Here is a 21,534-nt window from a genome sequence, read left to right as displayed (position 1 = left end):
ATTACACTGCAGGGCAACACCAGCAAACTCCCAGTCCCAGACTTTCCCTAGAAATGTATGTCTTATGCTGCCCACCACCCAGCTGGACAATATAAGCTCATATAAAATCCATCATTATATGAATAAAAAATGATATCCACAAATCCTGTTATTTCAAATAGTTTCCCAAACACTTCAATTTAAACACACTAGTTTAGATAAAACAATAAAACAAGTTTATTAACTACAAAAGATAGATTTTAAGTGAGTATAAAAGTAATAAGGCATAAAAGTCAGAAGTGGTTACAAAACAAATAAAAATAAAATGTAACAAATGCCTAACTTAACAACTTAGAGTGAATTCAAAGCAAAGGTCTCTCATCACATGCTTCAGCAGTCTTACTGGCTGATTCTTTCAGTCAGGATTCTTCCCCCAGTCCAATGCTGCTTCCTTTGTTCTTCAGGTAAAGTGGATGCCATGGGTAGAAAGAAAGAGAGAAATCCTTTGAGGCATTTGCTCTCCCTTCTTATAGTTTTCTCTTCTTCAAGAAGCATCCCCATCTGGGGTTCAGGAGACAGAAATGGGACAGGAACCCCAAGTTGTTTCTTTGTCAAGATGTAGATTTTTCGCCTAGACCCTGCCAAAGAGTGGCCACTTAACCAGGTGGTGGTCCATTTGATTTTGTTGACACCAGGCTGAAGTGTCAGCTTGCCTTTTATCTCTGAGGAATTGGTTTGTGGCTGCTTTCCAGACTTGGAGCATGTCAGAGCAATACCATACAAAGGAATCTTATACACTTACATACAATGTTGCCACACATATTTCACCAGGACAATAATGATCAGCAAAATATGTGTTTTCAAATGATACCTCACAAGGCATACTTTGTACCAAATTTATCATAATCCTGTAAAAGGGATGAACACAGAGGTTTAGACAGTCACAATAGCATATTTAATTCATGGAACTGGTATAAACTATACTGGAAAACAACTCTTTTGCCAATATAAGCTGTCTCCACTAGGAGAGTTTGCTACTAGAGCTATATCAGTATATTTATACTGGCAAACCCTTTCTTGTGTAGACAAAGCCTAGGATAGAGCCCCTAATATCTTTCCTGAAATTAAGTATTAGTCTCCTGCAGTTACCTATATACATTACAAGTAATTGTCATTGAAAGAGGAGGATTGAGCCACTCAATGTGGTGTGTGTGTGTGTGTGTGTGTGAATATGTATATAGGTGTGTGTGTGTTTGATGTGGTAAATTGAATGGGCAGTATGACTGGAGTATTTAGGATGCTTGTACCTTCCAGTCCAGCCCTGGAAACATGGTGTTGTATCAAGACAGTCATGATTGTTAGGCTTTTTGTTTGTTTGTGTATCACAAAGTATGTTAGGCCCTGATCCACCATTTAAGCACACGTGTACACCATTGTGGCCTACAGGACTACACACAGGTTTAAAGTTACTGATGTGCTTAAGTGTTTTGCTGGATTGGTATGGAACCTTAATGCACATTTCAAAGCATGTATGTGCTTAATGAAAAACAATTTTACAGGAACTGCTTCTTAGCTAATTACATATTTGGCAACAGAGGGTGAGGGGGTGAAGGAAAGCTATTTTTCCATCTGCAGTAAATCCTGACAGCTGCTTAAAAAGCAATAGTAATGAGAGAGAAAGATCTGTGATGGATTTAGAGGTTCTGTTCAGATAAACACCCAAAAAAGGTATCCTTACCTTCTCTATACCAAATCTTTGGGATCTGCAAAACTATGCTAGAACCCTTGGCAATAAAGAGTGTCTCATGGGATCTAGGGCTCTTAATGTTTACATTCGTGCCAGAAATATACTCTATACAGTGTTTTTTACACTGGATCCCATATAGAGTATTATCAAACAATTTCAACCCATATTTGATGGGGACCACATCCCGAAAAAAATCTTTCCAGAACCCCCTTTCTGGGCTTCAAACAACCCCCCAATTTTTCCAAACTCACCATCAGAAGCAAACTCTGCACAGACCAGGACAGACCTACTCAAAGTGACACCAGACCCTACCAGAACAACAGATGTGAAACCTGAAGACATATCTCCAATGCTTCATGATAAATACCCCCCACCAGTGTTCCCTCTAACTTTTACATCCATGTGCAAAATGAATTTTGTAATGGGCACCAATATGGAGGTGATGTGTGGCATGGGTGGAGCTGAGGTGATGTGTGGCATGGGTGGAGCTAAGGGGTTTGGAGTGAGGGAGGGGACTCAGGAATGGGGCAGAGGGTTGGGATTTGGAGGGGTGAGGGCTCTGGCTAGGGGTGCAGGCTATGGGTGGGGAAAGGGAAAGACGGGACTGGGCTCATGGCTAGGGAAGAGAGTTGGGGTGCGAGGTTTGGCTGGGGGTGAAGGCTCTGGGATGGGGCCGGGGATGAGAGGTGAGGGAGGGGGCTCAGAGCTGGGGGAGGGGATGTGAGGGCTCTGGCTGGGGGGAGTGAGGGCTCTGGGGTGGGGCCAGGGATGAGAGGTTTGGTGTGCAAGCTGCCTCAGGGCTGTGGTGGGTAGAAAAGACTCCACTCAGCCCTCTCTCGCTGCAGCAGCTCGGGGACTGGTGAGAGTCACCTCCCCCCAGCCACAGCAGCTCTGGTTGGGCTAGGCCAAGGGAGAGGCACCTGTCCCCAGCCGCGGCAGCTCCAGCAGGCTGAGGCTGGGGAAGAGGCACTTCTCCCCAGCCACAGCAACTCCAGCGGGGCTGGGCTGAGAGAGGGGTGCCTCTCCCCGGCCATGGCAGCTCCGGCGGGCTCAGTCGGGCCAGGGGAAGGGGCGCCTGTGCCTCTCCTCAGCTGCGGCAGCTCCAGCGGGCCTGGGATGGGCCAGGCGAGGGGCACCTCTCCCCAGCCATGGCACCTTCGGCGGGGTTGGGCTGGGCTAGGCCGAGCCAGGGGAAGAGTGCATCTGCCCACCTGTACAGCTGTGCAGCTTAGAGGGAACTTAGCCCCCCACAAGTCACCTTTCAATATTCACAGGTCCTACACATGCTTATCACAACATATAGTATACCTCATTCAATGCATCAAATACCCCAATAACAACTAGTGGGTGAAATGAGACAATCAGTATGCTCTTGAATGAACTCACATACAGAAGTGATAGAAGACTCAAACACCATATCACCCCGAGGCAAACACTTTTAGGGTGATCAGATGGCCCAATTTTACACGGACAGTCCTGATATTTGGGGCTTTTTCTTATATAGGCACCTATTCCGCCCACCCCGTCCTGATTTTTCACACTTGCTATCTGGTCACCCTAACTTTTCACAAAAAGTCATTCTATATGTAATCTCTCAGTACTTGTCCTGAAATACAACCTGCACAACACCTTCAAAAGATGAGCCTGGGAACTTAAATTCATAACTCTATTAAACACTAAAAAAATGGACTCAATAGGGACACTGGTTTTATGCTCATTACAACAACTTGTAACACACCTCACAGCCTGATAACCCTTAATTGCACACTTCAAATGCCTTTTGCATAATATCTAACCCTCAGTTGCCCAGTTTATTTCAAGAGGCTTCCTACAACATGCATTACCCCTTATACTTAATCTGTCCCAACTTGCATTTAGCTCAGACACTCTGATTTCCTTCCCCAGGCCTGGGTACCTCAAAAGCTTGTATCTTTCCCCAACAGAAGTCAGTCCAATAAAAGATATTACCTCACCTGCCTTAGCTTTTTTTCATAGAATTTGCACAATTCAATTTCTGGTCCAAAAAAAAGCCAGGACATGAAGAGGACAAGAAAAAGAAAAAAAAACTTGACCAAAGTTTTCAGAACCTCTAAGCTGAAGGACAGGAAAGACTTCAGATTGGTTTGTAGTTGGTCTGAACAAGTTCACCTAAGCCTAACTGGAACAGACTTCCATTGGGCCCCTAATGTGGAGCTTTGAAGACCAGAAAGCTTAAAAAGGGAGTAAGTTAAATGATGAGATTCTGAGAGTATTTTCTGTTAGGGCTCATGTCAAGCCAGACCTACACTATCTAATAGAGAAAAACTTTTTTTTAGGGCTGTCGGGCGATTAAAAAAATTAATCGCAATTTAACAACAATAGAATATAATTTATTTAAATATTTTGGATGTTTTCTAAATTTTCAAATATATTGATTTCAGTTACAAAACAGAATACAAAGTGTACAGTGCTCACTTTATATTTATTTTTATTACAAATATTTGCACCGTAAAAAACAAAAGAAATAGTATTTTTCAATTCACCTAATACAAGTACTGTAGTGCAATCTCTTTATCATGGAAGTTGAACTTAATTCTACATTTGTATATAACAAAAAAACCCGCATTCAAAAATAAAATAATGTAAAACTTTAGAGCCTACAAGTCCACTCAGTCCTACTTCTTGTTCAGCCAATCGCTAAGACAAACAAGTTTGCTTACATTTGCAGAAGATAATGCTGCCTGCTTCTTGTTTACAATGTCACCTGAAAGTGAAAACAGGCATTTGCATGGCACTTTTGTAGCCAGCGTCGCAAGATATTTACATGCCATATGGTGCTTCAACCATCATTCCAGATTTTGGAAGGCACTTCAGATTCTTAAACCTTGGGTCGAGTGCTGTAGCTATCTTTAGAAATTTCACATTGGTATCTTCTTTGCATTTTGTCAAATTTGCATTGAAAGTGTTCTTAAAATGAACGTGTGCTGGGTCATCATCCAAGACAGCTATAACATGAAATATATAGTAGATTGAGGGTAAAAGAGAGCAGGAGACATACAATTCTCCCCCAAGCAGTTCAATCACAAATTTAATTAGCACATTATTTTTTTAACAAGCATCATCGGCATGGAAGCATGTCCTCTGGAATGATGGTCGAAGTATGAAAAGGCATATGAAACTTTAGCACATCTGGCATGTAAATATCTTGCAACACCAGCTACAACAGTGCCATGCAGATGCCTGTTCTCACTTTCAGGTGACACTGTAATTAAGAAGTGGGCAGCATTATTTCCCATAAATGTAAACAAATTTGTTTCTCTTAGCAATTGGCTGAACAAGAAGTAGGACTGAGTGGACTTTTGGCTCTAAAGTTTTACATTGTTTTGTTTTTTTGAGTGCAGTATGTAACAAAAAAATACATTTGCAGGTTGCACTTTCATGATAAAGAGATTGCACTACAGTACTTGTATGAGGTGAATTGAAAAATACTATTTATTTTATCATTTTTACAGGGCAAATATTTGTAATAAAAAATAATATAAAGTGAGCACTGTACATTTTGTATTCTGTGTTGTAATTGAAATAGATATATTTGAAAATGTAGAAAAACATCAAAAATATTTAATAAATTTCAATTTGTATTCTATTTTTTAACAGTACAATTAATCATGATTAATTTTTTTGAGTTAATCACATGAGTTAACTGCAATTCATCAACAGCTCTACTTTTTGTAAGAGAAAACAAAGCAAACAGAAATATTTAAACAACTGACTCTAAGAAAGCCAAAATGCTAGTGTTAAAGTTACATATGACATATACGTCTTCTGTAGCATTTGTGTTCTACCTTTTAAAATGAATTACATTAATATATGTCTGTGTTTGTTTTTTACAATGCAGAGCCCTTTTTTTTAACCCAAAATTTTACCTTATATTTTTAAGTTTTTATATAGATAAACAAACAAGCTAAATTCTGTCTAGTCTTGTGCATGCAGGTTAGGGGGCAGGTCACCTCTTGCCACCCATGCAGAGGCTGGGCAGAACGTTGCTGCTAAGGGCTTGTCTCCACTTACCATGGCTCAACGCTGTGGTGATCGATCCACAAGGGGTCAATTAGCAGGTCTAGTGAAAATCTGCTAAATTTACCACCTATTGCTCTCCCATCGACTCCAATACTCCACCGGAACAAGAAGCATAAGGCAAGTTGATAGGAAAGTTTCTCCCATAGACTCAACACAGTGTAGATACCACAATAAGTCAACCTAAGGTACATCGACTCCAGCTATGTTATTCACGTAGCTGGAGTTGCGTAACTTAGGTTGACTTAACCCTGTACTGTAGACCTGCCCTAAGAGTCCCCAGCTCTGTGAAAGAGGGCCCACTGTTGTATCCACGGCACTTTACAGGGGGTACATCTGGCAGCAGACAATGCAGTGAGCACATGCTGCACCTTGCACCACCAGCAGTAAAAAGCACACTAAAGAATGCTCCCTTCAGCATTCTTTCTTCATCTGCTGTGGCAGAATCTCTCAGGACCCCACTCCTCACTTCCAGCAGTAGAAATTACCACATCCAAGGCAGAAGCCAAACTCAAATAGTCTAATGCAGGGGTTCTCAAATTTGATTGCATTTTGACCCCCTTCTGACAACAAAAATTACTACATGACCCCAGGAGGAGAGACCAAAGCCTGAGCCTGCCTCGGCCCCACCACCCTAGGTGCAGGAGCCAAAGCTGAAGCCCAAGGGTATCAGCACCAGGCAGGGAACCAATAACCTGAACCCTACCACCCAAGACTGAAGCCCTCAGGCTTCAGCCCCAGGCGGTGGGGCTTGGGCTTCAGTCCTGGGCCCCAGCAAGTCTAAGCCAGCCCTGGTGACCCCATTAAAATGGGGTTGTGACCCACTTTGGAGTCCTGACCCACAGTTTTAAAACCGCTGGTCTAATGAGACCAAACTGGGGGGCATGGATAATCCCCAGCCCAGAATATTAAAGGAACTATTGCATAAATTGCAAGCCCAATAGCAAGGATTTTTAATTAATCCATAAACTTGGGGGGTCATACCCTATAACTGGAGAATTGCAACTGTAGTGCCTATATTTAAGAAAGGAAAAAAAGTGATCCAGGAAACTACAGGCCAGTTAATTTTACCTCAGTTGTATGCAAAGTCTTAGAAAAAATTTTGAAAGAGAGAGTAGTTAAGGACATAGGGGTAAATGTTAACTGGGATAATATACAACAGTTTTACAAAAGGTAGATCATGCCAAACCAACTTGATCTCTTTCTTTGAGAAGATAACCAATTTTCTAGACAAAGGAAATGCAGTAGATCTAGTCTACCTGGATTTCAGTAAAGCATTTGCAACAATTCCACATGGGGAAACTGTTAGTTAAATTGGAGAATATGGGGATTAATATGAGAATCAAAAGGTGGGTAAAGAACTGGTTAAAGGGGAGACTACAATAGGTAATGCAGAAAGGTGACCTGTCAGGCTGGAGGGAGGTTACTAGTGGAGCTCCTCAAGGAGCTTAGTCTTGGGACCCATCTCATTTAGCATTTTCATTAATTACTTTGGCACAAAAAGGTGGGAGTGCGCCAATAAAATTTGCAGATGACACAAAGTTGGGAGATATAGCCAATACGGAGGAGGACAGGAATATCATACAAGAAGATTTTGATTATCTTGAGAACTGGAGTAAGAGAAATGGGGTGAAATTTAATAGTGCAAGGTCAAGCACTTAGAGACTAATGACAAGAAATTTTGCTATAGGCTGGGGATGTACCAGTTGGAAGTGACAGAGGAGGAGAAAGACCAGAGTGTATTGGTCAATCACAGGATGACTATGAGCTGCCAATATGATATGGCCATGAAAAAGGCTAATGTAATCCTAGGATGCATCAGGCAAGCTATTGCCAGTAAAGGTAGGAAGGTGTTATTACCATTGTTCAAGGCACTGGTGAGACCTCATCTGGAATCCTGTGTGCAATTCTGGACTCCCAGGTTTAAGAAAGATGAATTCAAACTAGAACAGGTGCAAAGAATGGCTATTTGCATCATCAGAGGAATGGAGAACCTGCTTTACAAAAGGAGAATTAAGGAACCTGGCTTGTTTATCCTAACAAAACAAAGGATGAAGGGAGATATGATTCCTCTCTATAAATACATTAGTAGGATAAACACCAGGGAGGGAGAGGAGCTATTTAATTTAAGGGCCAACGTTGGCACAAGAACAAATGGATATAAACTGGCAAGTTTAGGCTTGGAGTTAGACTGAGGTTTCTAACCATCAGAGGAGAGAAGTTCTGGAACAGTATTCCAAGGGGAGCAGTGGGTGTAAAAAAACTAAGTTGATAAGTTTATGGAGGAGAAGTTGTGTTGAGATTGCCCTCAATGGCATATGGCCCATCTGCAACTGCTATTAGCAAATATCTTCAATGGCGGGAGATGGGACACTAGAGGGGGAGGGCTCTGAGTTACTACAGAGAGTTCTTTCGCAGGTATCTGGCTGGTGGGTCTTGTCCACATGCTCAGGGTTTAACTGATCACCATATCTGGGGGCAGGAAAGAATTTCCCCCCACATCAGACTGGCAGAAACCCTGAGTGGGTTTTGCCTTTCTCTGTAGCATGGGGCACAGGTTACTGGCTCTTTTGAACTACAGTAAATGGTGGAGTCTGTGTAACTTGAAGTCTTTAAATCAAGGTTTGAAGACTTCAGTAACTCAGATAGCAGTTACAGGCCTATTACAAGAGTGTGGGGGTGAAGTTCTATGACCTGGGATGTACAGGAAGTCAGACTAAATGATCATGATGATCCCTTCTGGCCTTCAAGTCTATGAGCTCTGCATCCTAGCACTCTAGAGAGGAGCAAGGGCATGATTTGGACCACAGTGTATCAAAATAGTAGAAGGCCTGGTCTACACTTAAAAATTTGATTAACCTAGCTATGTCATTCAGGACTGTTAAAATTTTGCACCCTGAGTGCTGTAATTAGGTTGACCTAACCCCTAGTACAGACAAAGTTAGGTCAATGGAAAAATTCTTGGAGAGGTGGATTAACTACAACAATGGAAAAATCCTTTATGTCGATGTAGGAAACATCAACAGTATGGTGTTGACAGCAGCACAGCTGCGAGACCATAGCTGTGCCACTATAGCAGTTGTAATGTAGACATACACTAAGTTATGCAGGACCAAATTCTGCCCTCATTTATGCCATGAACCCTATATGGATGTCATTTATAACTTCAGGGTAACTCAGGTGCAACTGAAGACAGAATTTGGCCCATAGTGTAACGATAAAACACAAAAATAAGGACATGGATCTATGTAGACATCAGTGATACAATAGCTAGCAATTTTTGATCATATACTTAAGATACCTTGAAAATTTCTTAGAAAGGTCTCCAATGTGTCTTATTTACCAGTTGGGGGCTCAAGTATTCTGCATATATTGAGGATTCTGTCTGTTAGCATATATAATCATAAGCATTCAGCTACAGACCTCCTGGATGATCGAGATACAAAAGGAGCACTTACAGATGATAAAGTCATTGCAGAGAAACTAAATGAATTCTTTGCTTCAGTCTTCATGGCTGAGGATGTTAGGGAGATTCCCAAACCTGAGCCGTCCTTTGTAGGTGACAAATCTGAGGAATTGTCACAGACTGAAGTGTCACTAGAGGAGGTTTTGGAATTAATTGATAAACTTAACAGTAACAAATCACTGGGACCAGATGGCATTCACCCAAGAGTTCTGAAAGAACTCAAATGTGAAATTGCGGAACTATTAACTAAACCTGTCCTTTAAATGGGCTTCTGTACCGAATGACTGGAAGATAGCTAATGTAACGTCAATATTTTAAAAGGGCTCTAGGGGTGATCCCGGCAATTACAGACCAGTAAGTCTAACATCAGTACCAGGCAAATTAGTTGAAACAATAGTAAAGAATAAAATTGTCAGACACATAGAAGAACATAAATTGTTGGGCAAAAGTCAACATGGTTTCTGTAAAGTGAAATCATGTTTTACTAATCTATTATAGTTCTTTGAAGGGGTCAACAAACATGTGGACAAGGGGGATCCAGTGAATATAATGTACTTAGATTTCCAGAAAGCCTTTGACAAGCCTTTGACAAGAGCCTCAACAAAGGCTCTTATGTAAATTAAGTTGTATTGGGGAAAGAGGGAAGATCCTTTCATGGATTGAGAACTGGTTAAAAGACAGGGAACAAAGGGTAGGAATACATGGTAAATTTTCAGAACGGAGAGGGGTAACTAGTGGTGTTCCCCAAGGATCAGTCCTACGACTAATCTTATTCAACTTATTCATTCAAAAAGGGATAGAGAATAAGACGGAGAATATCTTATTGCCCTTATTTAAATCCATGGTACCCCCACATCTTGAATACTGCGTACAGATGTGGTCTCCTCATCTCAAAAAAGATATACTGGCATTAGAAAAGGTTCAGAGAAGGGCAACTAAAATGATTAGGGGTTTGGAATGGACCCCATATGAGGAGAGATTAAAGAAGCTAGGACTTTTCAGCTTGGAAAAGAGGAGACTAAGGGGGGATATGATAGAGGTTTATAAAATCATGAATGGTGTGGAGAAAGTGAATAAGGAAAAGTTATTTACTTGTTCCTATAATATAAGAACTAGGGGTCACCAAATGAAATTAATGGGCAGCAGGTTTAAAACAAATAAAAGGAAGTTCTTCTTCACACAGCGCACAGTCAACCTGTGGAACTCCTTGCCTGAGGAGGTTATGAAGGCTAGGACTAAAATAGGGGTTAAAAGATAACTAGATAAATTCATGGAGGTTAAGTCCATTAATGGCTATTAGCCAGGAGGGGTAAGGAATGGTGTCCCTAGCCTCTGTTTGTCAGAGGGTGGAGATGGATGGCAGGAGAGAGATCACTTGATCATTACCAGTTAGGTTCACTCCTTCTGGGACACCTGATATTGGTCACTGTCGGTAGACAGGATACCTTTGGTCTGACCCAGTATGGCCATTCTTATGTTCGTATGTGTTTCCACAGATCTGTACTACAAAGCTCCAACATCTACAAGGTATTAACCACATAAGCTAACAAAAAATGGATGTGTAAATATCTTTATTTATTTCCCATCACTTATTAGCTTCTGTCAACTTTTGGATATGTACTACATTAATGATCAGAACATATTCATTCTAAATTATTTTTTTAGTATCTGAAAACATTCCGAGAATAAGCAAAACTGCCTTGAGATAAAATAAATAATCCTCAAAACAGTTTCAGTGACAATGGTTCCTGAACACTTTTGTGACTTTAGTATTAGATTTCAGATCGTCACTAGAAACATTCATAAGGGCAAACTGTAAAGTTCAAAATGAAGATAAACAAATATAATAAGGCAGAAATCAATTACCAAATTTTCTGACTCATTTTTTTTTGTTTATAGAATAAATTCAAAGGAAACCAACTTTAATATCCAATAACTCTATTCAGACCTAAAATAAGAACTGCTTGTACACATCTGTTAGTGTCTGCAGAATTTAATGCAAGCATAAATACTTCATCATTACAGCTCTGAAGTAATTATGACGTCTTGCCTCAATCAGTCCCTCACCTCTGTTTGTTACACTGTCTAATGATTCTTTGTGACACTTGTTTCAGATTTCCCAACTAAAATTTACTGGGGCCCAATTTCTAAATGGAGTGGTTACAATTGTGCCAAAATGATTTTTTTGGCACCCAGTTTGAAATACTGACCGCCCACTGTAAGCTAAAAGTAAAAACTTTAATTCTGCTCGTCTATCTCCTGATAGTTTATGTAATAGTCAGCAAGGGATTGAAAGTAATCTGTGAGATACAGCACAGCCTAGTGGCTATTAATCAGTTTACTGCTTTAACACAGAATTTTCTATTGTTCCACAAAATATTTGATCAAAATCCCCAACGTTAACTCATTAGGAAACATCTGACTGAGAATCTACCCTAACAAAAGCCTGGTATCGGACTGTGCAGAGAGGAAACTTCCAAATCATATTGTATTTTGAGACAATGTTCCTGTTAATTTCCTAAGGATCACTATGTGAGGTAGAATCATTAAGCAACTTTAAGGTGAACTGAAATCCAAATCCTTGGACAAAATCCTCTAGTCCTTACTCCAGCAAAGTTCCCATCAAAGTCAGTAGTGATCTTGTCTGACTTCAATCTGCAGGAGTTAGCCCTAAACTATTTATTGTGAAAATACAGAAGGCAAGATGACCTGTGGAACTTAACCACAAAAGATATAGTAGTACATGCAGTGGTGGATTAGCCACCAGGCCAACAGGGGCCCCGGCCATTTGGTGGCCCCCGGAAGAATGAGTGGCCCTGCATCCTGACCTGCTCCTCCCACCCAGCACTCCTGCCAGGAAGTGGAGTCAGGGTGTGGGGGCTTCCCCTGATCCCCAGCAGGAGCGCCAGATGGGCGGGGAGCACAAGGCAAGTCCCCACGCCCCAACCCCACTCCCTGGCAGGAGTGACCAGGAGATGGAGAAGAGCAAGCTCCATGTCCCGACCCCACTCCCTGGTAGAAGGGCCAGGCGGAGCAGGTCAGGGGTGCACATTTTTGCAGGGGCCCCTCCAATTGGCAGGGCCCCTGGGCTCGGACCCCATTAGCCTAGTGGCTAATCCACCACTGCTATTCACTCTTCATTGCTGCCCACTACCACTGCTGTGCCATCCTTCACTCCGCTGCCATTGGCTGCTGTGCTGTCACTTTCTCTGCAACCACCTGTCTCTCTACTGCAACCTTTGCCATGTCCCATCACTTAACCCAGCTCTCAGTAATTTCACCAGTTAGCATGGAACCTCACTGCTAGTGCAGGGTGAGCAGTCTCTTTCACTGAAACACGGCCCCACAGCAGGTCTAAGCCTCAGCACACATTCTGCATAACACAAGGGGTAGAATTGAAATACAGTTGTAACTACAACACCATTTCAGGGTCATTCTGTAGATTAAACAGTATGTATTTGTACTTAGTTTTCACATAGAAATTTTGCACAAATTAGCTGGCCATTTGATTATAGCAAGTATATGAATGGATGAGACTATCCCTCTTCCTTATAATTATGCATTCAGTAAAGTGCATTTTGCATTCTTACCCATGCAAAATCAGTCTGTTTATTATTTCAGTGATAAAATTCCAGTTCCTGGCAGCAGCTGTTCTTGTGTTCCTCGATGAATTGAAACAATCATCTTATTCAGAAATTCCTTAACCATCCTATTTTATTAACAAGGTGACATTGCTACACAGGAGCAAGTTCTTCTCAGAAGGACCAGAGACTAACGTTAAAAAAAGGGTATATATTCCCTAAAACAAAGAGAAAAAAAAACATAATCTTGTTGCCACTTTTCGGCCCAGAAACTTGGGGGGAGAAGACTAGGATGAGGAGCCCAAGGAGGGGAGAGACAGGATAGGCTGGAGTTAACAATGGCAGAAGGAGTCAGGTTTGGGTGAAAACAGAGACAGAAAGATATGCAACCATCAAAACACACTCCCCTCCAGACCCTGGAATGGAAACCAATTCTTGAGTCTCAAAACTCCACTGCTGCCAGCAAAAAGCTGTGAAACTCACTGGCAAAGTGTCTGTCTCATCCATTCTAGTGTTGGTCCACACAGAGAATGGCAACCTACTACTGCTATCGGTTACTTCATTTGCTCAAGTGGCAGAGGTCTGTGTGGTGGATCTAAAGGTTCCAACCTTGCTGATGACTAATGTGGGTGTCAGTACGATGAGATTTCTGTTTTTTCAGTTAACTTTTTTAAAAACTTGGGAAATTACATTAAAAAACACTGTGTTAAAAGAACTTTATTAAGGTTGCAACATCAAGCACTCAGATGTTAGGAAATGAAGAATTAAGATTACCTGTGAATTGTCTTTTTGTGCATATGCATTATGATGCAGCCTTTAATTACATGATCACATATTATTTTTTGCACAGGATCCTGGTCTCATGCGGTCACTGGTGGGCCTGCTCTGATGGTGGAGCAGGTCTGTGAGTAAAGGAGACTATTGTCTGTAGGATGCCTGCCTTATGTAGTGCAAAAATTGGAAGGTGTGAATGAGGAAGGGGACTGTTGGAAGAGAAAAGGTGGTTTTGTAGTTAAGGCAGTTCAGTGCTGCACTGGAGAACTCAGTTTTCTCTCCGCATCTGCCAGAGTTTGTGTGTGATGCTGGCTAAGTCACTTAAGAATGGATCCACAACAACTAGGGTCAGATCAAATTCACCATCCATTTTTGTAAATTTCATGGTCACAGCATTTTAAAAATCTTGAATTTCATGGTTTCAGGTATTTAAATCTTAAATTTCATGGTGTTCTAAGAAACCATAAATATGTATTTTAAAATGACAAAATGTAAACCTGTAAAGCCCTTAAGACCTGGTATTTCTCAAACTGGAGGTCCTGATCAAAAAGGAGGTCACAAAGGTATTGTAGGCGGGTCACTGTATTGTCACCAGGACTTCTGCGCTGCCTCTCTGTGACAAAGGGGACCTTGGAAATGGGGAAGAGGAGAAAAAGAGACATGGAAAAGTGACCTGGAAATAGGGAGAAGAGGAAAAGAGAGAGAATATCTGAAGTGAGAAGAATAGGAGTGTGCATGTTTGGAGGCCATCTAGAGAACAAGGAAGAGCACGTTATTTCTGCGGGCAGTAAGGGAGGAGAGGAGAGAACCTGAAAGATGGAATGAGATGGTTATAGATGGAAGGCAAGGAAACAGGTGGAATGGTACCTACTTAATATAAACCACCAAATGTTAATAGGGAACATATTGGCCACTGTTGGAAGACAGGATACTGGGGCTAGATGGACCTTTGATCTGACCCAGAATGGCCGTTCTTATGTTCTAATGTGATATAGTGGCAGTTTGTTTTCTTATTTACACAATATCACTTATCCTTCCAATATGTTAAGAATGATTTGTTTGTTTGCTTGCATTAGACTTGTTATATCACCTGTACTAATTTTATTTCTTAAAATGAAGTTTTCAGAGAGCTATATATAGAGGGACAACTTGAGTTCACCTACCACTCAAGTACAGTCATTCCTGAGGTAGGAAAAAAACAAAAATTGAATAAGGAAGTTGTTCTGTACAGTTTTGGTGCAATACTATTTTCAGGGGAAGTATACATGTAAGCAAGCTATTTTGCAAATTTTTGTAATCTTTAACATATATATTACATATAGTATATATACTTTGGAGAGTACCTTTGGCAATTTCATCTTTAAACCGCCAATTTCAAATGTCGTATTGAGCGTCTCTGAAAAATAGGGACAGTTATAAAAGAAGTGGTTATTTATTCTTGGTCCTTAACAATGATAAAGTAAACCATGGATCAGAGGGGTAGCCGTGTTAGTCTGGATCTGTAAAAGCAGCAAAGAGTCCTGCGGTACCTTATAGACTAACAGATGTATTGGAGCATGAGCTTTCGTGGGTGAATACCCATGCATACCGACGAAGTGGGTATTCACCCACGAAAGCTCATGTTCCAATACATCTGTTAGTCTATAAGGTACCACAGGACTCTTTGCTGCTTTTAAAGTAAACCACGCCAGTTAAAGTACAGAATGCAACTGCAAAATTTGTCTGGCTTGTGTCAGTGGTCTGGAGATCATTAGTGTATGCATTCAAAACTTAATTGACACTATATAACTCTGACCCCTCTACTAATCTACTTTTCTCTGTCATCTTCATCACCAGCTCCCTTTACTCTGCCAATGATGCCATTTCAACACATTTATCTGCCTCTCCCACAACCATCTTTGCACATTCTGTCACACCTGCCCCTTGGTAAACTGAATTAAACCATAAAGCCACCACCCTCACCTCCACCAAACCTACTCCTACCATGATGCCTTCAAAAGATTAGCCTGAAATAATAGGTTGAGGATCCGTTGGGAGTAGCAGATATTCATTTTTTTTAAAAGGCAAATATTGATTGCATGATTTATACCTCATCCTTCATTGCTTGTACTCTTGTATGTTGAGTTCTTTGAGTCTAAGACTGCATCATGACTCATGTTATATGTTTGGATAGTACCTAGCATATTGTTGGTATTACCCTAACCATAATACATGTAATTGTGTATGTTTGTGTGGTGTGATGAGGTATCTTTAGGTCACATCGTTCCCCCCAACAGAAGATGTGGAGCCCTGCTACTTGTGCTGAGGTCTTTGTAGTGCTACCAACATTTAGAGAAGTTTACAAGGGACAATTGTCCAAATAGATTGGGGTTCTAGGGGCTGTTATAGTTCGTAGGGACTGTTAGGTCTGCATGTGCGTTCTGGCAAAGTTTGAGACTTGCCTGACATTTTAAAAATGTTAACAATGTAATTTATTCTTTGTGAGGCAGGTAAACAATAGTATCCCCATTTGACAGATGTAGAAACTGAAGCCCAGGAAGGTTAAAGCCAAAAGTTTTAACCATGGTGTGCTTGTGTATATATATATACACACGCAAATATATATATTTGCTTAGCACCTCTGAATATCAATTTAGGTGCATATGTATATATTCAGAGGTGCTGAGCAAATGCAGCTCCCATTGACATGAGAAAGAACTACAGACTCTTCGTTCCTCTGGATTTAGTTGCCTAAATTTAGGTTCTCAAGTTTGGAAGCTTTGGCCTGCATGACTTGAACAATGCCAAAAAGAGTCTGTGCTATAGCTAGGATTAATCCCTTGCCAGTTGCCCTCAGTCCCTTGCTTAGCCTACTGAATCATGCTGCCTTTACTGATATTGAGCTGCCCCCTTCGGCTGCTCAGCAGTTGCATTGGCTCAGCTAGAGGCAACCAGCTGGTATGAAATTTGTGGTGTCTCTAGCGCTATCAATGGCAGGCTGGACAGAAATTCTCCTTTACTTTTCTAGGTCCCCCAAATTAGGGGACCCGCAAAACCTGGCTGTGGTTAGCATGCTTTTATATCATCATCTAGAACTATTCACAGACACAGAAATATCCCTGTCCATGCTGATCAGTTAAACAGTTTTCTAATGAACCTGCTAGCCAGGGCCGACAAGAGGAGGGGAAGCTGGTACAAATTACCGGGGCCCGGCAGTCCAGAAGGGGGCCCGGAGCCCGGCTTCCCTAGCTTCATCAGCCCTGTTTAGCCGATCCGCCCTTGCTGGGGGATCCGAAAAAAAATGTTCACTGGGACCTGAACCCGCTCTCGGCGGCCCTGCTGCTAGCAACAACAGTGTTTAAACAGGATTGTAGCTAGCAGGGTTCCGTTCCCTGTTTTTCAAAGAAGAACTCTCAAGTTTATGCTTACCTCCCTTCAGAGTTCCACAAAATGAATAGTCATCATCAAATCCACTGCAAATAACTTTTTTCCATGCTGATATATTTTCAGCATCATACCATACATTCACGCTGCCCTCCAAAAAGATTATATCATTCCCTATTAAAAATAAGCAAAATATAAACTGATGAAATCTCCACAAAACACATTCACTCCCTATATGAGGTGAGAATCATGCTCACTAATGGTGACTAGAATATTAAGCTTAGTACTCATATAGGCTGCAACTTAGCAAGATGTTTATGTACGTGGCTACTGGTTGGAAAATTATTCTTTACTCCCCACAAAAAAAAATTAAGATTTTTTGGAGAGTGTTGTCGGAAAACAAAAAAAATGGAAAAAAATTAGTTTAAAATGGCAAATTTTCAAGTTTTTGGACAAAAAAAATATTAAATGAAAATTGGAGTTTCCACTGAAAGAAATCTGTTATAACTGAAAAGCCATTTTCCATCCAAAAGAAATATGGAAAGTTTTTAACCATTTCCAGCGCTTAGACATATGCACCCAAGTTGTTCCACTGAAGTTAACAATCTTTACAGCTGATTAAAATTAGACACTTGCTTAATTACATTGCTACATTGGGGCTCTGCCTTCAAAGAGATCCACCAAGATCACATATCCCCTATGAGGGGACTGCTGGGTGACTCTGAATCATGCTATGAAGAACCTTGAGTAGACGACAATGAGCTAACAAATTTTTAAAGGTGTTAAATCCTATCCACACTAGCATTCAAAATTGTGAGTTAAATGTGTTAGCTAACACATTTTTAAATGCAATCTATTTTTCTAGTTTAGACAGGGACTTGGGTAGAATGATGAAAATCTCAGACACATAGGAACAGGCACTCTCCTGGCACTTCCACTCTCCTCCTAGCACATATAGCATCTGCCAAAAGTCTCTTCTTTCCCTATAAACAGCCACTCCAACTTATTCGGTTATGAAGTGTAAGTTCTAAGGACCAAACTTTGTTGTGCATTTGTAATGTTTTTCATATTATTAAGGCACCATAGCGAAGATTGATTTGAGTTTGGCATTTAATGCAGAAATATATTTTGAGCCCAGTTTTCTAAATTGTTTTCTAAATTGTATGTGAGCAATTATGTGCCTAATTTATGCGCAATAGTCATGAATGGTTGAGTAACTGCATGAGCAAATGGACAGTTGTTTGCACACACAACTACTTTATTAGTGTGTAAAATTATGGTAATTGCATGCACAAGTGAGTCACATTTTAGTGCATACATCTTTACATAAATGTGTTAGAAAATCAGGTTCTTTGTATATCATCACGATTTATCTTTTCATGTTTAATAATGAAAAATTTTCCCTAAATAGCCTTCTCATTTAGGATAGAGGTTTAGAGATAGAAGTGACGTATCCTCCTGCAAATACAGAATTTAATCCCCCAAATTTGATGGAAATAACAAAAAGTGACTTACTTGGAATCGATAAAAGAGTAACTTTCCAACGACTTTCACTAAAGGAACAAGGTACGATACTAAGGAAGAAAGCATCGTCCATAGAATCTAAATAAAAAAATATGTAATAAAGTCAGCATGAATAGCACTCTCCATCAAAAAATGTTTGTAAATGATCCTTCTAGATGCCTTCTTACAGGCAGAAATAACATCATTCCACTTTGAAATTAAGTATTAAGAAAAGTAGATTGATTGGGTTGAGGATATTTGTTACAAACACACGCTGCTATATTTATGTATGTTTTGAAGACATGCATTTTCCACACTATCATTGAAGGGAGGCTATTAACATGATTGTCAGACAACAATATCCCCATCCACACTGGAAGCTTGCTAGCAAGAACAGTGCTTAAACTTGGTTGTCACTAGCATGGCTTCCAATGTACTGGAACCTTAGTAGATTATACTGTATCATGGTTTGTACATTCTACAAGATGCAGTTGGTGTAAAATACAGGATACAGTACAAAATGCACTACCTGTTCAGTGTTGGAAAGCCTATTATTTCACATTTTTATAAGAAGTCATCAACCGACCTCCATCTCCACCCCACCTCTAGAGGGAATCCAGTTCAATACTTTTGTTTTAATGACAGAAATCATGTCAGGTTAGTTTACTTGTACTGTCTTTGCAGGACATGATGTACTATTTTATCCATGATGAAAACATACAGTAACTCCTCACTTAAAGTCATCCCGAATAACATTTTTTTGTTGTTACGTTGCTGATCAAATAGGGATCGTGCTCATTTAAAGTTGTGCAGTGTTCCCTTCTAACGTCATTTGGCAGCTGCCTGCTTTGTCCACTGCTTGCAGGAAGAGCAGCTCGTTGCAGCTAGCTGGTGGAGGCTTGGAACCAGGGTGGACTGGCAGCCCCCCATCAGCTCCCCACTCCCCTAAGTTCACTAAAGAGTGGGTCAGCTTACTTAAAGGGGCAGTGTGCATTTCTCTCTCTTTCCCACACACAAGGTGTGCGTCTGTCTCTGTCTGCTATGCTGTCTCCCCACCCCCCTCGTGTTCATGCTGCCTTGTGTGAGAGGCTACATTAACAACAATGTGTTAACCCTTGGGGGCTCAGCCGAGTGCTAGTTCAACATTTAGCAGTAAGGCATTTCCTGGGAAATATCTCTCCCTTTTCCAGCCTCTAACTTCACCACCTCAACCAAGCTTCATAATCATCATAGCTGTGAATCGTATTAAATTGATTGTTTAAAACGTATACTGTGTGTATATCTATATAATATATAGTTTTTTGTCTGGTGAAAATTTTTTCCCTGGAACCTAAATGCCCCCCATTTACATTAATTCTTATGGGGAAATTGGATTCGCTTAACATCATTTCGCTTAAAGTCGCATTTTTCAGGAACATAATTACAGCGTTAAGCGAGGCGTTACTGTAATCTGATGGAGTATCTGGGGAGTGCTAAGGATATGGAATAGGTTGGGATATAATGTACTGTTGTATTTACTGGTTGCTATGCTAACTGTTCTTACTGTACTCCGCGCTGGCTGATATTCCTAAGTGATTGTAAATTGTATTGTCAGGGAGCCTAAAGTTTATGCATAGGTATTTAACATTTTAACATTTTAACAAAAAGAACATAAATGCAAAGCAGCTGTAACAGCAAATATTCTCTCTCTGTCTTAGGTTATAGCTCATTCTTACTAATAACACAACATGAGTGATGTGTATGGAACTGTACAAGACATGACACCTGCCCTGTGGAATGTACAGTCTAAGGCCCTGATCCTACACCAAGCACCATGTGGGCAGACTCTTCTGCCCACAGAGTTCTGTTGACATCAGTGGGGTTCCTTTTGGGGGACTCGGTGCCAGATCATGGCCTAAATTAGAGCCTATGTACCACAGCAAAGGAGTAGGGGCAACAGAGGAGGAACAATTGAGAGCAAAGTGGAAAACTGCCCCCCCCACACACACACACACACTTCTTTTTCAACTTGTACTGAGTTAGCTGTCCCACAGTTTCACCAGTTTCCAGGGCCAATAGAAACTCACATGAAGTGTTCCTACTTTCCATTCAGCTAAACTTCAAGTTCTAAGAAAATCTGTCACAGTAAATTTATTGCATTTCTTGTCCAACTTGATTAACCACAGCACTAGAGAAGCACATTTAAATTTATCTTTTAAGTTTTCCCAAAGTCACCAACACACATGACTGTCCTGATCAGAAGCTAACTACTCTTCCATCCCACACCTTTCCCAACATGCACTGGTAAGATCTATGAATGCACAGTGTAATTGCTATCATACAGAAATTGCAGAATACTATAAAAAATATACCATCCAAGCTACCAAAAAAGAGCAAAATTATTCTTAAATCTCTAGTGAGTCATTTCTTTATCTTTCTGGACTCCTCAAAGAAGCAAATACAAGAGAAAGGAAGACAAGTGTTTGCTGAGAGGATATCCATTCTTGTGCAGACACAACTGAAAATAAAATACTTACTTACCACAAAAGGAATACGATATTTCTACATCTGAGGAGCTGCAAAGCACTTTTTTTCCTTGTGATTCAGTGAATCCAGAAGTAAATAGAATGAAAAAAACAAGCTGAAACATGCTTACATATCTTCAAGCCTTTTGAAAATAAAGGGGGTACTATCTGGGTGAATATTTTACTTGAACACTTTGTTTTCAGGAAAGAGGAACAAAGTTAGACTTAGTCATCATGAGCCACATGATTGCTGGGTGCGGGGGGGTTGGGGGTTTTTTTGGTTACATTTCCTCAAATTCTCTGTACGCTTAACTTGATATTTTACTGAATTTATGCCAGCTATTTTTGTAATAAAGTTATGGGAAGAAGGGGAAATTATTTTTTTTTCCAAGGTGATCACATTTTAGATTGTATTAGCAATGTGGTTTTAAGCCACAAACGAATAATGAAAGAGAAAATATTTTACACCAAATAGGGAAGTTGAAAAAATCTAAATAAATGATTACCACAATTACGTAAAAGGAAGTGTAGTTGATTTATCAGAAGTAGCATTTCAAAGCA

The 21,534-nt window shown here is 40.6% G+C and overlaps 1 protein-coding gene across 7 annotated transcripts; it reads right to left on the bottom strand.

Moving 5' to 3' along the window:
- Nucleotides 1–294: 294 nt before the first annotated feature.
- On the bottom strand, nucleotides 295–21,165 carry LY96 (lymphocyte antigen 96). 7 transcript variants are annotated; one of them, XM_039525504.1, is made up of 5 exons: nucleotides 20,990–21,165; nucleotides 18,482–18,568; nucleotides 17,012–17,140; nucleotides 14,947–14,999; nucleotides 296–540 (listed from the first exon to the last, which is right to left on the bottom strand). In XM_039525504.1, exons 1-5 carry the CDS (start codon nucleotides 21,096–21,098, stop codon nucleotides 379–381), a joined length of 540 nt encoding a protein of 179 aa, XP_039381438.1. In that variant the 5' UTR covers nucleotides 21,099–21,165; the 3' UTR covers nucleotides 296–378. The 7 variants fall into 7 exon arrangements, with proteins under 7 accessions (XP_039381444.1, XP_039381438.1, XP_039381442.1 ...); XM_039525508.1 differs by having other exon boundaries at nucleotides 296–437; XM_039525509.1 differs by having other exon boundaries at nucleotides 409–887.
- Between the last annotated feature and the right edge of the window lie 369 nt (nucleotides 21,166–21,534).

The sequence above is a fragment of the Mauremys reevesii genome, linkage group 2 (genome assembly GCF_016161935.1).
Source record: "Mauremys reevesii isolate NIE-2019 linkage group 2, ASM1616193v1, whole genome shotgun sequence".
NCBI lineage: Eukaryota > Metazoa > Chordata > Testudines > Geoemydidae > Mauremys > Mauremys reevesii.
Note: the sequence above shows the minus strand (reverse complement) of the source record. Positions and strands in the feature narration are given on the sequence as shown.

Excerpts from the sequence above, each read along its gene's own strand:
- LY96 (XM_039525504.1), bottom strand. The coding sequence starts at position 21,098 with ATGTTTCAGCTTGTTTTTTTCATTCTATTTACTTCTGGATTCACTGAA. Across the intron at positions 18,569-20,989 it reads AATATCGTATTCCTTTTGTG|ATTCTATGGACGATGCTTTC; the intron begins GTAAGTAAGTAT and ends TTTTTTATTTAG. Across the intron at positions 541-14,946 it reads TAAAGATGAAATTGCCAAAG|ATGGGGATGCTTCTTGAAGA; the intron begins GTACTCTCCAAA and ends CCTGAACCCCAG.